This window comes from Acanthochromis polyacanthus, chromosome 1, assembly GCF_021347895.1.
Source record: "Acanthochromis polyacanthus isolate Apoly-LR-REF ecotype Palm Island chromosome 1, KAUST_Apoly_ChrSc, whole genome shotgun sequence".
NCBI lineage: Eukaryota > Metazoa > Chordata > Actinopteri > Pomacentridae > Acanthochromis > Acanthochromis polyacanthus.
In genome coordinates, this window is record NC_067113.1 from 65762660 (window position 1) to 65776087 (window position 13428).

At 42.0% G+C, this 13428-nt stretch overlaps 1 protein-coding gene across 1 annotated transcript in view; it reads left to right on the forward strand.

Annotated features, from left to right (window-relative positions):
• The window catches only part of slc41a2b (solute carrier family 41 member 2b), a 75300-nt gene that overhangs the window by 19101 nt on the left and 42771 nt on the right, over positions 1–13428 (forward strand). The window contains exons 7-8 of the mRNA XM_022219791.2: positions 4336–4483; positions 5104–5183. Coding sequence (XP_022075483.2) covers positions 4336–4483; positions 5104–5183 — 228 coding nt within the window. The remainder of the gene's footprint in view (positions 1–4335; positions 4484–5103; positions 5184–13428) is intronic.

The window sequence follows — 13428 nt, forward strand, 5'->3', positions numbered from 1 at the left end:
ACTCGAATGCGGATCTTGAAATCTGCTCCTAAACTTGCCACCTTCCATTCTTTGACCGCATCAAACAGCAGTAGCACCACACAGGCTCTATACTGTATCTCAAACTCAGAATGAAATGTATGCAGAAGTGGAGCTTCAGTGAGTATTAGCATCTGCTAACGAGTCACTGTGATTGGGCACAGCGTTATTTAGCTGCGTTGTGCATTTTTTTAATCCAAAAAGCTGAACTGCTGGACAGATCGAGTTTCTTCAGTCAAATCTTTGAGTTGTTCTCATGATGGATCTGACAATTTTTGCAAAATTCTAAATGTAGTTTCTGTGGAAAATCATGTTTTTTCAAGTGTGTTAAGTGGATTATTACAGGGCATTTTCAGTTTTGCTGCTTAAACACAAAAAATATTTGTAGTAGTGACCTTACTGCAAGCATGGAACGGAATTATTTAAGTAGATAAAAAATAAGGCCACAGAAAGTGAGCCTAATAATGAAAATAGAGTTTATTATACTCAATAGATACTTTAGTTAGATCAGCTCAAGGATACGTATATTTTTTGTGTGGTAGGAATGTTAATGAATGCAAGTAATTAATGCTATCCATTTAGAATGTCAACAATAAAAATAGTGTACGCTGCTGTGCATTTGTGTACAGGACTATACAGGGTGGACCAAAAGTAGGCTTACGTTTATCAACCACTGAACCTGTGCTTTCAGATTTGTTTCTTGTGCGATAAATTGACTGATGTGAAGGTGGGGGAGTGTTAAAGGCTGCTTGCCATGATGTGTGCACCTGCTTGGTGTTTTCACATTTCCAATACTGCTTTAGTATCCTAACCTTGCCAGCAAGTTGATTTCTCGCGATATTTGTGAGTTCACAAATCTCTCAAGAAACCATCTTGCTCCGCTCCTGCCTTCACTTTTCATACAGCACCAAGTTGGTTCGCGGCCAATCACGCAGCGGTATTCGTGTGTGGGGCGGGATGATGGACGGGATATCCGGGTGTGACGACAACACCAAGCGTCAGTAGATCAAAACAAACACGGCAACGGAGGACAACGATCGTGTAGATGCTGCTATTAAGTCAGTTTTAGCTGAATCTCCTATCGCTTCTTTGAAGGAAGAACAACGAGAGGCGCTTTGCGCATTTCTGGATGGTAAAGATGTTTGTGCTTTTTTTACCTACGGGTTTTGGTAAGAGTTTAATCTACCAATTAAGTCTAATCTACCAACCTGCGCGTAACCCGATGACGACATATTAAAGTTTGCCGCGATTGGCTAAAAACAAACCTGTCAGAGGCAGGACATACTGTTGCATTGTCCAATCCGTGCCTCTTTCCTCCGAACGGATTTACATGGAGCGGTCCCAGATTGATATTGTGGAGTACTATCAAGTACTACACAATTATTAATCTGGCTATTGCCAGTTATTAGTATCTACTTGCCGTGTTTGCCATTGCTCACAATCCATCCATCGATCCATTCTCTATACACCGCTTAATCCTCATGAGGGTCATGGGGGGCTGGAGTCTATTCCAGCTGACTGAGGGTGAAGACAGGAAACACCTGGACAGGTCACCAGTCTATCACAGGACTATATGTAGAGACAAATAATCACACTCACATTCATACCTACACACTATTTAGAATCACCAGTTAACCTCAGCATGTTTTTGGACTGTGGAAGAAAGCTGGAGAACCTGGAGAAACTCCACTATGGGAGAACATGAAAACTCCATGCAGAAAGATCTCAGGAAGGCCGGGACGTGAAGTGGTGATCTTCTAGCTGTGAGGCAAAAGTGCTAACACCACGCCACTGTGCAGCCTACAATCCCTGTAAAATAAACAAATAAATAAATAAATAAACACAAATAAATCAAAACCAACATTGGAAGAAACGGCTTATCAGCATTTCCAAAATATGACTAAAGGATATGGAATACTGGTTTGGAATTATGGTTTGGATAAGTTGCATTTGAAATGTGAAACAAATAGTGAAGCCTGCTTTTGGCCCACCCTGTAGATTAGAGGTGTTGTATTATTTACATTTGGGGTTTCATAATCTTGCAAGGAGTTGATTTTTCTTTCAAAACATTGCTTCATCCAAAGCGCTACAGACATGTCTGACTTTGAAATTTCACAGGACAGTAGAGGTGAATGGAATTTGGCTTTAAGTTTCAAAAATGACATTTAGAAAATTCAGCTGCAACATCTTTTCCCTAGAAACAGAGCCTCTGGAGAGTCTAGATGCTCAGAATCAATCAATGTGCAGGGTTTTTCTGGAACTACTTCTTACTGATGAAGCAATCCCTGTTTCTACAGTTTGCAGTCTGTAAGCCTCAACCTCACTGGACACGGGCTCTCCCTCCTCTCCCCTGATGTTAGCGTGCAGCTCTGAGCTTTGCCGTGCCTCAACACTGCATTGCTGAGCCACTTTCTTGGCTGTAGATTCTTATCGTATTCATTTAAACAGTTGTGGCAGTTGACTGACAGCTCTAAGGATTAAGCTGGAATTGTGCTTCTCTGAAAATTCCTTTAAGTGTCTCCGTGAGCCTATGCAGAGGAGGGTGTTATGAGTAGCTGTGCTCTCAATGGTGCGTGATGCAAGTTGATTGGTCGATTCAGCTGACAGGAGAGAGGCGCTACGAAATAGAGACAAAAACAAATATAGTACTACATGTCGAGAAAAAGCAGCTACACCAATATGTCCATGTGACCTATGATCGCCTGTATGTGGCCCAGAGAAGTAGAATTCCAGATTCAGTCAAGACATTCAGAGTCCCACTCCCACAGACTGCTTTATTTCACCACAAGGAGTTCTTTTAAGTGGCTTGGAGTATCTAGTTGAGTCATTTTCTCTTTCAGTCTGTTTACATCATTGTTATGTTGTGGATGGAAACGTGTTTCCTCAACTTTTTTTTACTGTGTTTAAGAGAAGTCATATTTGAGTCACTGGTGAAATGTGAAAACTGGATTACAAAAAGGTCAAGGAGTGCAACAGCTTCAGGGCTCTACTTCATTGTGGTAATTTAAAAATTCACAAAAGCTCAATAACACATGAAGTCCCCTCCAGGTGCACTAGATTCTGCATGCCTTTGTTGCTGAGAGGCCAGGACACAATTGTGTGAACATGGCATTTATAATCTTTGGAGACCTTTGTTACTTTATTTTTGTCAAATTGTGAAAGGTGTGCATTCCCACAGAAATGGTAAATACTCATATACACAATCTCAGAGAGAAGAGAGTTTTGATAATCAAATGTTTCTTTAAATCGGGACATGAGGAAACAGTCATATTTTAGATAATGTTTCAGTTAGCCGAAGTTTTTGTATGGTGTCTTATGTTTTGTCAGTATAAGCCAGGGGTGTCAAACTCATTTTAGTTCAGGTTCCACATTCAGCCCAATTTGATCTCAAGTGACCAGTAAAATCAGAGCATAATAACCTAAAAATAACCACAACTCCAAATTCTTCCTTTGTTTTTCTGAAAATGTTCACATTTAAGGAATTGTCTTTTTACAAAACCTCATGAACAGAGAAAATAAGTTTAATTCAAAAACATGATGCCTCAGTTTAACCTTTGCACATTATAACTTCCAGATCACAGAGTGTCTACAAGGACACAAAACATTTAGTCACAAGTATCTGGAACGGAACGATATAATATTTTACTTTATGATCAACACGACAAGTTAGACACGAAACGAAAAAACTAGAAAAAAACAAGGGATGAAACGGAACACAATGATAAAACTTAGACAAAAAACACAAAAGTGAGATATAAAAGAAAGACAAAGGGACAAAAACGAGAAACAAAACAACTAAAACATGAGACAAAAGTAGGATAAAAAAATGTCAAAAATGAGACAAAGTGTGACAATAGCAACTCACAAAACAACATTGAGAAATCTAGTATTTTACTTTATAATCCAAAACACTTGTCCATGATCTGGAAATCATTTTCTTGTTTAAAGTCATAGATTTACAAATTTCCAATTTGCAGTTAATGTCTTCTCTGTAATTTTTCCACTTTACAAAGTTGCCCCGTGGGCTGGATTGGACCCCCTGGAGGGCCAGTTTTGGCCCACGGGCCGCACGTTTGACACCCCTGGTATAAGGCATGATGCGTTCTGAAATAAACTGAGAAAAGCTTTTGGTAGGAATTGTATTTGTAGTTCTTAAACCAAGCTACTGAAAATGAGTCATTCTGTAATGGTGTTGACAGTCAGGAGTTGTGTTGCCACTGGTGCTGAAACATTTCAAATGCTTTTCAGCTCCTTTCAAAGATGTAAAAAAAAAAAAAAGGGACAGGAAAATATAGTGCATGTCTTTTTCCTCCTTAGACTCCTACCCATATGTGTCGTCAGTGGTTTGCGCCTTCTTCATGTGTCTGACTCCTCTGTGGATGGTCATCTCCTCCAAGCACCCAGCCAGCCGCACCCTGCTCTACTCCGGATGGGAGCCAGTCATCACTGCCATGGTCATCAGCAGGTGTGTGTGTGTGTGTGTGTGTGTGTGTGTGTGTGTGTGTGTGTGTGTGTTTAGTCTTGAAAGGGGAAAGAACAGCTATTCTGTGTCTGAGATTCCCAGTGTCTGGTTTGCATGATGACTCATCCCCTAACAAATTGCAGCACCCGAGCACACACACCCTCGGGTCCCCTTGAGTCTCGCGGTCTTGCAAATGCCGCCAGTAGGAAGAGAATTATTGTCCTGCACACTCTCACTCACTCACTCTCTCTCTCTCTCTCTCTCTCTCTCTCTCTCTCTCTCTCTCTCTCTCTCTCTCTCTCTCTCTCTTTCTCTTTCCAGCCCTCACCTCTTAACAGTCAGTGCAGGTGATACAACATGTCCTCTCAGGCTTTAATGGAGGAGGGAGAATTTACAAATATTAGCTGTGGACACCATCAGCTGAAAGCAACTAAAATCCTTCTCCCCTTTGATTGTACTGTCTATCAGTTTCTGTTAGTACATGCATTTTTAGTGCACACACTTTAGCTGTGTACAGCATTCAGATGAAGACAAAGCCCTGTCTTTCTCTTTTTGTCTGTCTGCTTTTTGTCTGTCACACACAGCAGCGATAGATAATCATCTAATTATGTTGTGCTCTGCAGCATCGGAGGGCTCATCCTGGACAAAACGGTGTCTGACCCAAATCTGGCTGGCATTGTAGTGTACACCCCGGTTATCAACGGTGAGTACTGACGTTGCTTCCTCCTTTATTCTGCACGGCTTAGAGGTGTAGCTGCTTGATTTGCAATTGCTTGCCCCAGGGGCATGAGCAGACAAGGGGAATTTGGTCAAAGGCTAGACCAAAGGGTTTAACATGACAGCTTCCTAAATCCTGGGGGATTTAGGAAAGACACGCACATATGTAAAGAAAACCTCGTACTCTTGTAGTTAGATTGCTCTAATCCACACCCTTGGACAGCTTCAGCATCCTACTCGGCTTATGTAGGAGTTGTGTGTTAGTGCAGTGTAAGAAAAGCACAGTGGAGCACAGCATCACATACAGCATTATCTTATCTCTCATCATTATACAATGCATGCTGAGGAGCTATCATTCCCTTCATTTGCTAATAAGTGCCCGTGCTTGTTTAATTGTATGCTTCATCACCATAAACAATATAGTCTGTGATTACAATGTGCCCTCAACCAGAATACAGCACAAAAGAACCTGAAATGATGTGATTGTTCGGTGAATATCAAGTTGTTTTATATGATTTGGAGCTGATCGTTTTGTATTATGTGGATGCATCAAATCAATATGTATATTTGACCTGGAAAAGGAGGTTTAAATCTCCTATAAAGCTGTAGTTTGGCTCACTTGGTTGGTATCAAGGAGACATCAATACACTGTTAAATTTGAGTTGCAGTACTGTAAACAAATGATTGGACAGTTTTGGTGACACATGGAGACTAGTGCAGGTCATGAAGATGGCCTGGTTTTTGGGCTGCTGCTTTTCTTTTCATTTTGCAGACCTACCAACCTGTACGCATTTTGCGTAGCAGGTACGCAATTTGACATCAAAATACGCTGGTACGCTCCGCCTCATTAAACTACGCAAAAAGCTGCAGACATCTGTGAGTGCTGTTAGAAATGTGGACGTGCAATACTCATGCCTGACAACAGGATGCAGCAGTGTAGTGGTGCAATTTCAACCAATCATCATAGAGTAGCAGAGAATAATGAGTCTGCCGAACCCTTGTTGGCCCGCTCTCTCCTGTCCTCTGCCTCCCTCCGCCTCTCTCCCCATTCCCTGTGCCCCCACCCGCAGCAGCTGGCGGTTACAATGGTAAAATGGTGTGTTTGTGTGTGTGTGTGTGTGTGTGTGTGTGTGTGTGTGTGTGTGTGTGTATGTGTATGTGTGTGTGTGTGTGTGTGTGTGTGTGTGGGCACGCGTGAGTGTACGTGTGTGTCTTTTGGCAAATATATACTGTTAATAACATTACTTTCACGTTGAAAATACGATGTCATATCGGGGAAATAAGCACCGAGAGTTTTTTTTTCCTATCGACATGAGCGCGAGGTGTGTGTGTGTGTGTGTGTGTGTGTGTGTGTGTGTGTGTGTGTGTGTGTGTGTGTGTGTGTGTGTGTGTGTGTGTGTGTGTGTGTGTGTGTGTGTGTGTGTGTCTCTTTTGGCAAATATGTACTGTTAATAACGTTACTTTCACGTTGAAAATACGATGTCATATCAGGGAAATAAGCACCGAGAGTTTTTTTTCCTATCGACATGAGCGTGAGCTCTGCGTGCGTGTGTGAGATTAAGTGGTACGCAAAATATTTCGCCAAGGTTGGCAGGTCTGATTTTGTTGATTGTTTTATTCTATGTTTTGTTCTATTAGTTGTTTGGTCTATAAAATATTATGAAATGGTAAAAAATGTTAATCAGTATTCTTCTAAGCCATACATACCAAATGTACGCTACTGTTCAAACGTTTGAGATCACTTAGAAATGTTCTTATTTTTGAAAGAAAAGCAGTTCTTTTCATTTAAGATAACATTAAATGAATGATAAATCCAGTGTAGACATTGTTAATGTGGTAAATGACTATTCTAGCTGGAAACAGCTGATTTTTAATCAGGGTACCCGCGGATCCTTAAAAAGTATTAAAAAGTCTTAAATTCGTGTATCTAAAATTAAGGCATTAAAATGTCTTAAATTCATTAGAAATTCCTTAAATACAGTAGTCAGTGGTCTTAAATTGTCGGGTCTGTTTTTTTTTTACTCAGGGGGACTTTGAGTAACGTAAAAGTTGCGCCGGAAGTTTAATTTCAGTCGCGCACAGACTCCTTCTTTCCTTTCTTCCTCGCGTCACCGGTCAGTCAGGATGGGTAAGTGCAAGTTTAAGCAGTGTTGGCTGGAGAACAGTCGTTTTCAAAGCTGGTTGAAACCTGTTGCCAATCTCGAGGAGGCCAGGTGCATTCTTTGCAAGAAGGATTTCAAACTCGGCACCATGGGAATTAAAGCGGTCGAATCGCACATGCAGGGTGCTAAGCATAAAATGGCGACAGAGAGCCAAAAAAAAAACCCAGGCATCTCTCATTTTTGTGTGGGTCCAGCGCCCCAGCTAACAACAACCGCCGCTGCTACCGCCGGTGCTAGCAGCACTGACCTGACGGTTATCTTTGGTGGGACAGCAACACTCAAATCCGAGGTGTTATGGATCTTGAACACTGTGGTGAAACCTCAATCCTCCACCTCAAATGAGGGGATTGGCGATCTTTTTCGTGATGTTTCATTGAGGTTCTAGTACAGCGGGATCCCTAACCATCGCTTGGATTTATAGGATTTTTTAAAAAAAATTCAGTTTTAAATTTCATTCAAGACGGCATTAAAAAGGTCTTAAAAAGTCTTAAATTTGACTTACTGAAACCTGCAGATACCCTGTTAATGGAATATCTCCATAGGGGTACAGAGGAACATTTCCAGCAACTATCACTCCTGTGTTCTAATGCTACATTGTGTTAGCTAATGGTGTTGAAAGTTTCTAGCATAGAATCTATTGCACTAAATCTAAATTATCCAAAATCTACCCTCAGGGTAGAAGACAGATGTGATGTATGGTGCCATAATTGGGTCAAAAGTCACGCGCACGTAACACGTACCCCGCGCGAGCGGAAAAAGGTCTCCACGGGCGCAAAAAACACTCTACGTGCACGTAGCCTCATGGAGCTCTGATCTACGCGCGCAGGAAGAAGACTTTTGACCCTTTGTGGGCGGATACCAGTGCTTGCCACAACCTCCCTATGATTGGCTGTCTGCGACAGCAAGAACTCACCCCCCACGTGGGATGCCACTGTATACAAGAGAGGAAATGACACAGTCCGCTGGAGCCCCTTTGATGCTGCTGCTGCTGTTCTGCTGTGCCCATGGACTGCAGTTCCGCCGAACACACACAGAACCGAGCCCAGATCTCCAACTGCCGGTGAGTGAGTGTCTCCACGTATTTCTGGCTCTAAACGGGAGGTCTCAGTGCTCCATTGCGGGGCTGTCAGCCTTTAGTACAGCGATTATTGCTATCCATTGCTAACGGCAGTTACCCAGGTGGACTGACCGGAATCGGGCCAGAACCCCAGCGTGTCTACTCTAGTGATTCTGACAGGGAGTTTAAGAGTGATTCTATCCACGTTATTTTGCAGCTTCGCCAGGGCGGACTCTCTCCAGCGGACTGTGTCATTTCCTCTCTTGTATACAGTGGCATCCCACGTGGGGGGTGAGTTCTTGCTGTCACAGACAGCCAATCATAGGGAGGTTGTGGCGAGCACTGGTATCCGCCCACAAAGGGTCAAAAGTCTTCTCCCCACGCGCGTAGATCAGAGCTCCACGAGGCTCCTTGCGCGCGGAGACATTGCTACGCGTGCGCAGAGTGTTTTTTGCGTGCAGAGACATTGCTACGTGCGCGTGGGGTACGTGTTTCGCGCGAGAGAGAGTTACGAGCACGTGACTTTTGACCAAATTATGGCACCATAGTGATGGCTGTGGTAATACCCCAGCAGATATGGAACATGTGTGCTGGACTTGTCCTAAATTGTGAGACTTTTAGTTATCTGTTTGTAAACCTTTGAACGATGCATTTGACACTGAAATGAAACCTTCTGCAGACGTGGCCATCTTTGGAGTATTAGATGATAATGTTCAAATGGCATCAAAAAAGGAAAATGTTTTTGCTTTTGCATCCCTTCTGGCCCGTAGAAAATAGTTTTATAGTGGAAATCTAATGATCCGCCAAAGGCCACAGTTTGACTCCGCGAACTTATGTTATTTCTGAAATTGGAGAAAATAAAGTTTTTCACCAGAGGATGATTTGGGAATGGTTGATTTTGCAGTTTGATAGACTTAGCACTCTTCTACAGGACCATATGGCCCTGACAGTGCTGTTAAACATGCATGACAGATGTGTGCCCCTTCTTTTTTGTTCTCTCTTTTTTTTGGTGTGTCTTCATATTTATTTATTTATTCATTATTATTATTATTTGCTAATATCATTTTTCTTTTTCTTCTCATTCGGCAGCATGTGGGTGGTATGGGTTGGAGGGTTGTTTGGTTTCTGATTAATACAAGAAAACATATTCGAGAGTGAGTTTTCATGGAAATATGAAATTGTCTGGGTTACTTCAAACTCTTGAACTGTAGTGTATGTTGCAGTTTTTTGTATGGATTTTGCCTTCTTTGGTTTATCCTGTTTTTTTTTTGTTTTTTTAGCTCCTTTCTCGGGGACTATAAGTTGGTACGAGGGGTGTCACGAAACATTCACTTCAGGGGACAAAATAATATTAAAACACTGCCATTTGGAATGACAAAAGAATCCTGCTTCTGTTTTGTTGGTTGTCTATCGTGTTTAGTTGAAGTTGTCTTATTGAGATCCTGTCTTAATGAGCAGCAGTGATACGCCCCAGTTTCATTTCACACGGAGGATGGCAACAAGCCGTTTAACTTGGAAATTTGGGTACAAGAAGCTCTGTTTGTTGCTGTTTGTCTCATTTATCTGTCAGTTCTTTAATTAATGCGGTCTTTGACCCTTTGACCTGAGCAGAAATGGAGACAAAGTGTTTATACACAAGAAGGATAGCACACCATACAGTCTGTTTGTCTAGTGCTGTGCGGCTCCCAGGTGTGAGCGTATGTGGATGTGAAAACAGAGGAGGCAACCGTGCAAGATGAAGGTTACTATGAAAAGACTGCAAATGTTCATCAGCATAAATAAGTTACCTAATGAGACTGGTTCAGGCAGTCGGCTACAGTCTGTTTGTCTCCACTTCATAAAAACTGGTCCTCTTGCCTTTTCTCTCACTTCCATCTCCCACTGCCAATGGGCTCAGCCACGGTTGCCAAGGCTCTGGCACCTCCACAACAAGAGATAAGCTTTTAATTAAATGACATTAATGAGAGACATTTAACGAGATGGAGTACGATTCTGACTCTAATTGGTTTTCCGTTGAGACGTATCCCAGTGCAGAACAGCTGGGGAGTCAAGTGAGTGTATGTCTGTTTATAAGGATGAGGTTGTTTAATCCTGCATGTTCACTGTTTGGAAAAAAAAAAAGTCTCCCCACACTTTGTAACCATCTACAACATTTTATTGATGGCTGAAGACACACTGAGGTGGGCTACTCGTGTGTTTCAGCAGATTAAAATGCACTGCTGTTCCTGTCCTAATAAGAAAAAAGCACCATTGAAGACAGGGTAGACAGTGAAAGAATGGTGTGTGGACGTTTGATTAGAAAGGACTGGAGGAAGGAGATGTGTAGAGCTTGATGAGAAACAACAGGTTAAATGAAAGATGGAGGGAAAAGGCCGCCTTCTTTTTTTTTTTTTACCACACTGACCTCCATTATTTTCTTGTAATACTTTGGGGTTAATTTGTCCTGCAATGGAATGTATGAGTGTGAGCTGAAATAATAATATTATAACAAATTAGAAATGTTATCATATGTTTAATGCAGGTACTGAGGGAGTGTGTGGTAGTTAATTTCCTGTTGTACTCCTTCTTATTCCATCTGCGTTATCTGGTACAGTATATTGCATCAGAAATGGGCCTTGTGTTCTTTCATTTGCAGCGCTCGATTTAGACGGTCGCCAGGTCGCCCCGAGCTCCGGGAATGACTAAAAACGTCGCAAATGGCGACCTGGCGACCACAGATTTGGACGGTCGCCGGGTCGCCATTTGCCATGTTTTTATTAGCAAATGGCGACCCGGCGACCGTCCAAATCGAGCGCTCGATCGAGCTGAACCGCGTATCATGTTTTCTTCATGGAGGCAGCAACTTTGTATGATGTCATCAACCTCCTATCATTCCCGGCGCTCGCAGCGACCTGGCGACCGTCTAAATCGAGCGCTGATTTGTCTTCATTTTAAATTCAGTTTCAGGTGTTAGAAGGGTCCTAAAGACCCTTTGAGCTGACTTTCTGAAACCTGCAGATTTCATTTTATGTTATGCATCTTCTTCTGTATTTTTTCTCTGAGACAGCATTCTACAGACAGCCCAGTCTTTAATCTTTGCTTGTCATCTTGGCATATTTGCCTTTTTTTCTTTCCTTCTGTTGTTTGTTCTGAGATAAGGTGTCTGTCTCCTTTACATCTCACTTCCACCAATAAGTAATATTTTCCTCCTCTTTCAATGTTTTTCTTTCATTAAATTTTATCTGTTTGTTTCATCATGTCGTGTTAGAGCCACTCCAATAAACAAAGTGAAATTAAACGTGGAGGAGAGGAGCTGGGATGAGCAGACATGCAGCTCCTGTGCCCTCTCCTGCACCCCACCCTCCGGCTCAGTAGACAGCAGCACATACCCTCGAGCTTCCATGAAGCCTTGCTGTGTTTCAGACCTCCTCTTTCTCCTCGTCCTCATTCCCCCCTGTCACATCCAGTGACCTGAATAAGCCAGATTGCCCCCAAACCTCCTTCACACTACCTCTGCCCCCTGCTGAGGTGGTAAGAACACCCTCCACCCCCTTATCCCAAAAAATGCATCCCCAGCACCCTTAAGGACAGAAAGCCAGAAAGTCTAAAACAGTACACATTCCAGCATAGACAATTATTCTCATTGTAGACATAGTTTGACAGCAAAAAAGGAGCATGAAATATATTTTGAAATGCCAATGAAGTGAATAAGTGCACACTAAAATTACTCTAGTGTGCTATCTGTGCATATTTATTATGTTGTAATTGCAACAATAAAATTTCTCAATTTCAACATTTTATCCATTGACCTTGTATTGTTTGTAATAAATGAAAAGCTTTACATGATATGCAAATATTTGCATTTTGTTTTTATTCAAATTTAATATAAAATGGGTTGTAGTAATTGTGGTAGAACACTTCTGGCATAACCTTAAAAATGCAGAGAATAAATAAATGCACAACTTTACAACTAAATTGTTCTCCCAGTGTTTCAAACCATCAAATTACTTACTAGCCACTGTTCTAATAGTGGGGCAGATTGTTGAAACAATACTTCACTTGGTGATACAAGCACCATATTTGGCGCACAGGTGCTTCAGGACCTACTCTCTTGGAAAAGTACGTTATCCACTTGAAAATACAAAATGGCCGCCATTCAAAGCGGTTTAAACGGTGTTTGAACTATTTTTTGATTAAATAGTCCTATTTTGATGGTCTATACATCAAAATATGTTTTTGAGTGTGAGAAGTCCAATTCTGCATTTAGAAAATCAAAATTACTGAATACTTTGATGATTACACTTTACCAATATATAGGGTAATGTTGACTTCCATTCTCTGTTTTACAAACAATGTGAGAAAAAACTTATAAGATTTGTGTGTTGTTTGAGTCAGGAAACGACTTACTGTTTATGTGCAGCTTCGACTGCTTCTTCTTCTAGTCTTCACATTTGCAGGCACACAACTGTGTACACTGCAGTCTGAAGCGATAGCATTTGCATCGTCCTCGACATTCAGTCTTGCAGCCACATTTTGTCAACTGCTCACAAGTCTGAGCAATGGGTGGAAGAGTTGTCCAGAGAAGTCACCATCTTTTTGCCAGCCCCAGTTGGCAGGGCATTCAATATATAATATATAGCGCTTTTCTACTCATCAGAGTACTCAAAGCACTTTTACAACACCATTACCTATTCACCCAGACACACACACACTAATGTGCAGGTTGCTAATCAACCTGCAACATCAGTCAGTATACATTCATACACCAGTGGTGTAGGCAGTTCGGGGTTCAGAATCTTGCCCAAGCACATGACTAGGTGAGAGCGGGAATCGAACCGCCGACCCTTCGATCATTGGACGACCCGCTCTACCACCTGAGCCACAGCTGCCCCATGGCAATAATAAGACCCAATGGCATCATAAGATCTTTGCTTCCGAGCAAACAAGTCCAGTCTTGCCTTGTCCACCTTGCCTGTAGTACTGTGCTTGTCATACATGGTGATGACAAACTTCTCAAGGATGTTGATGTACAT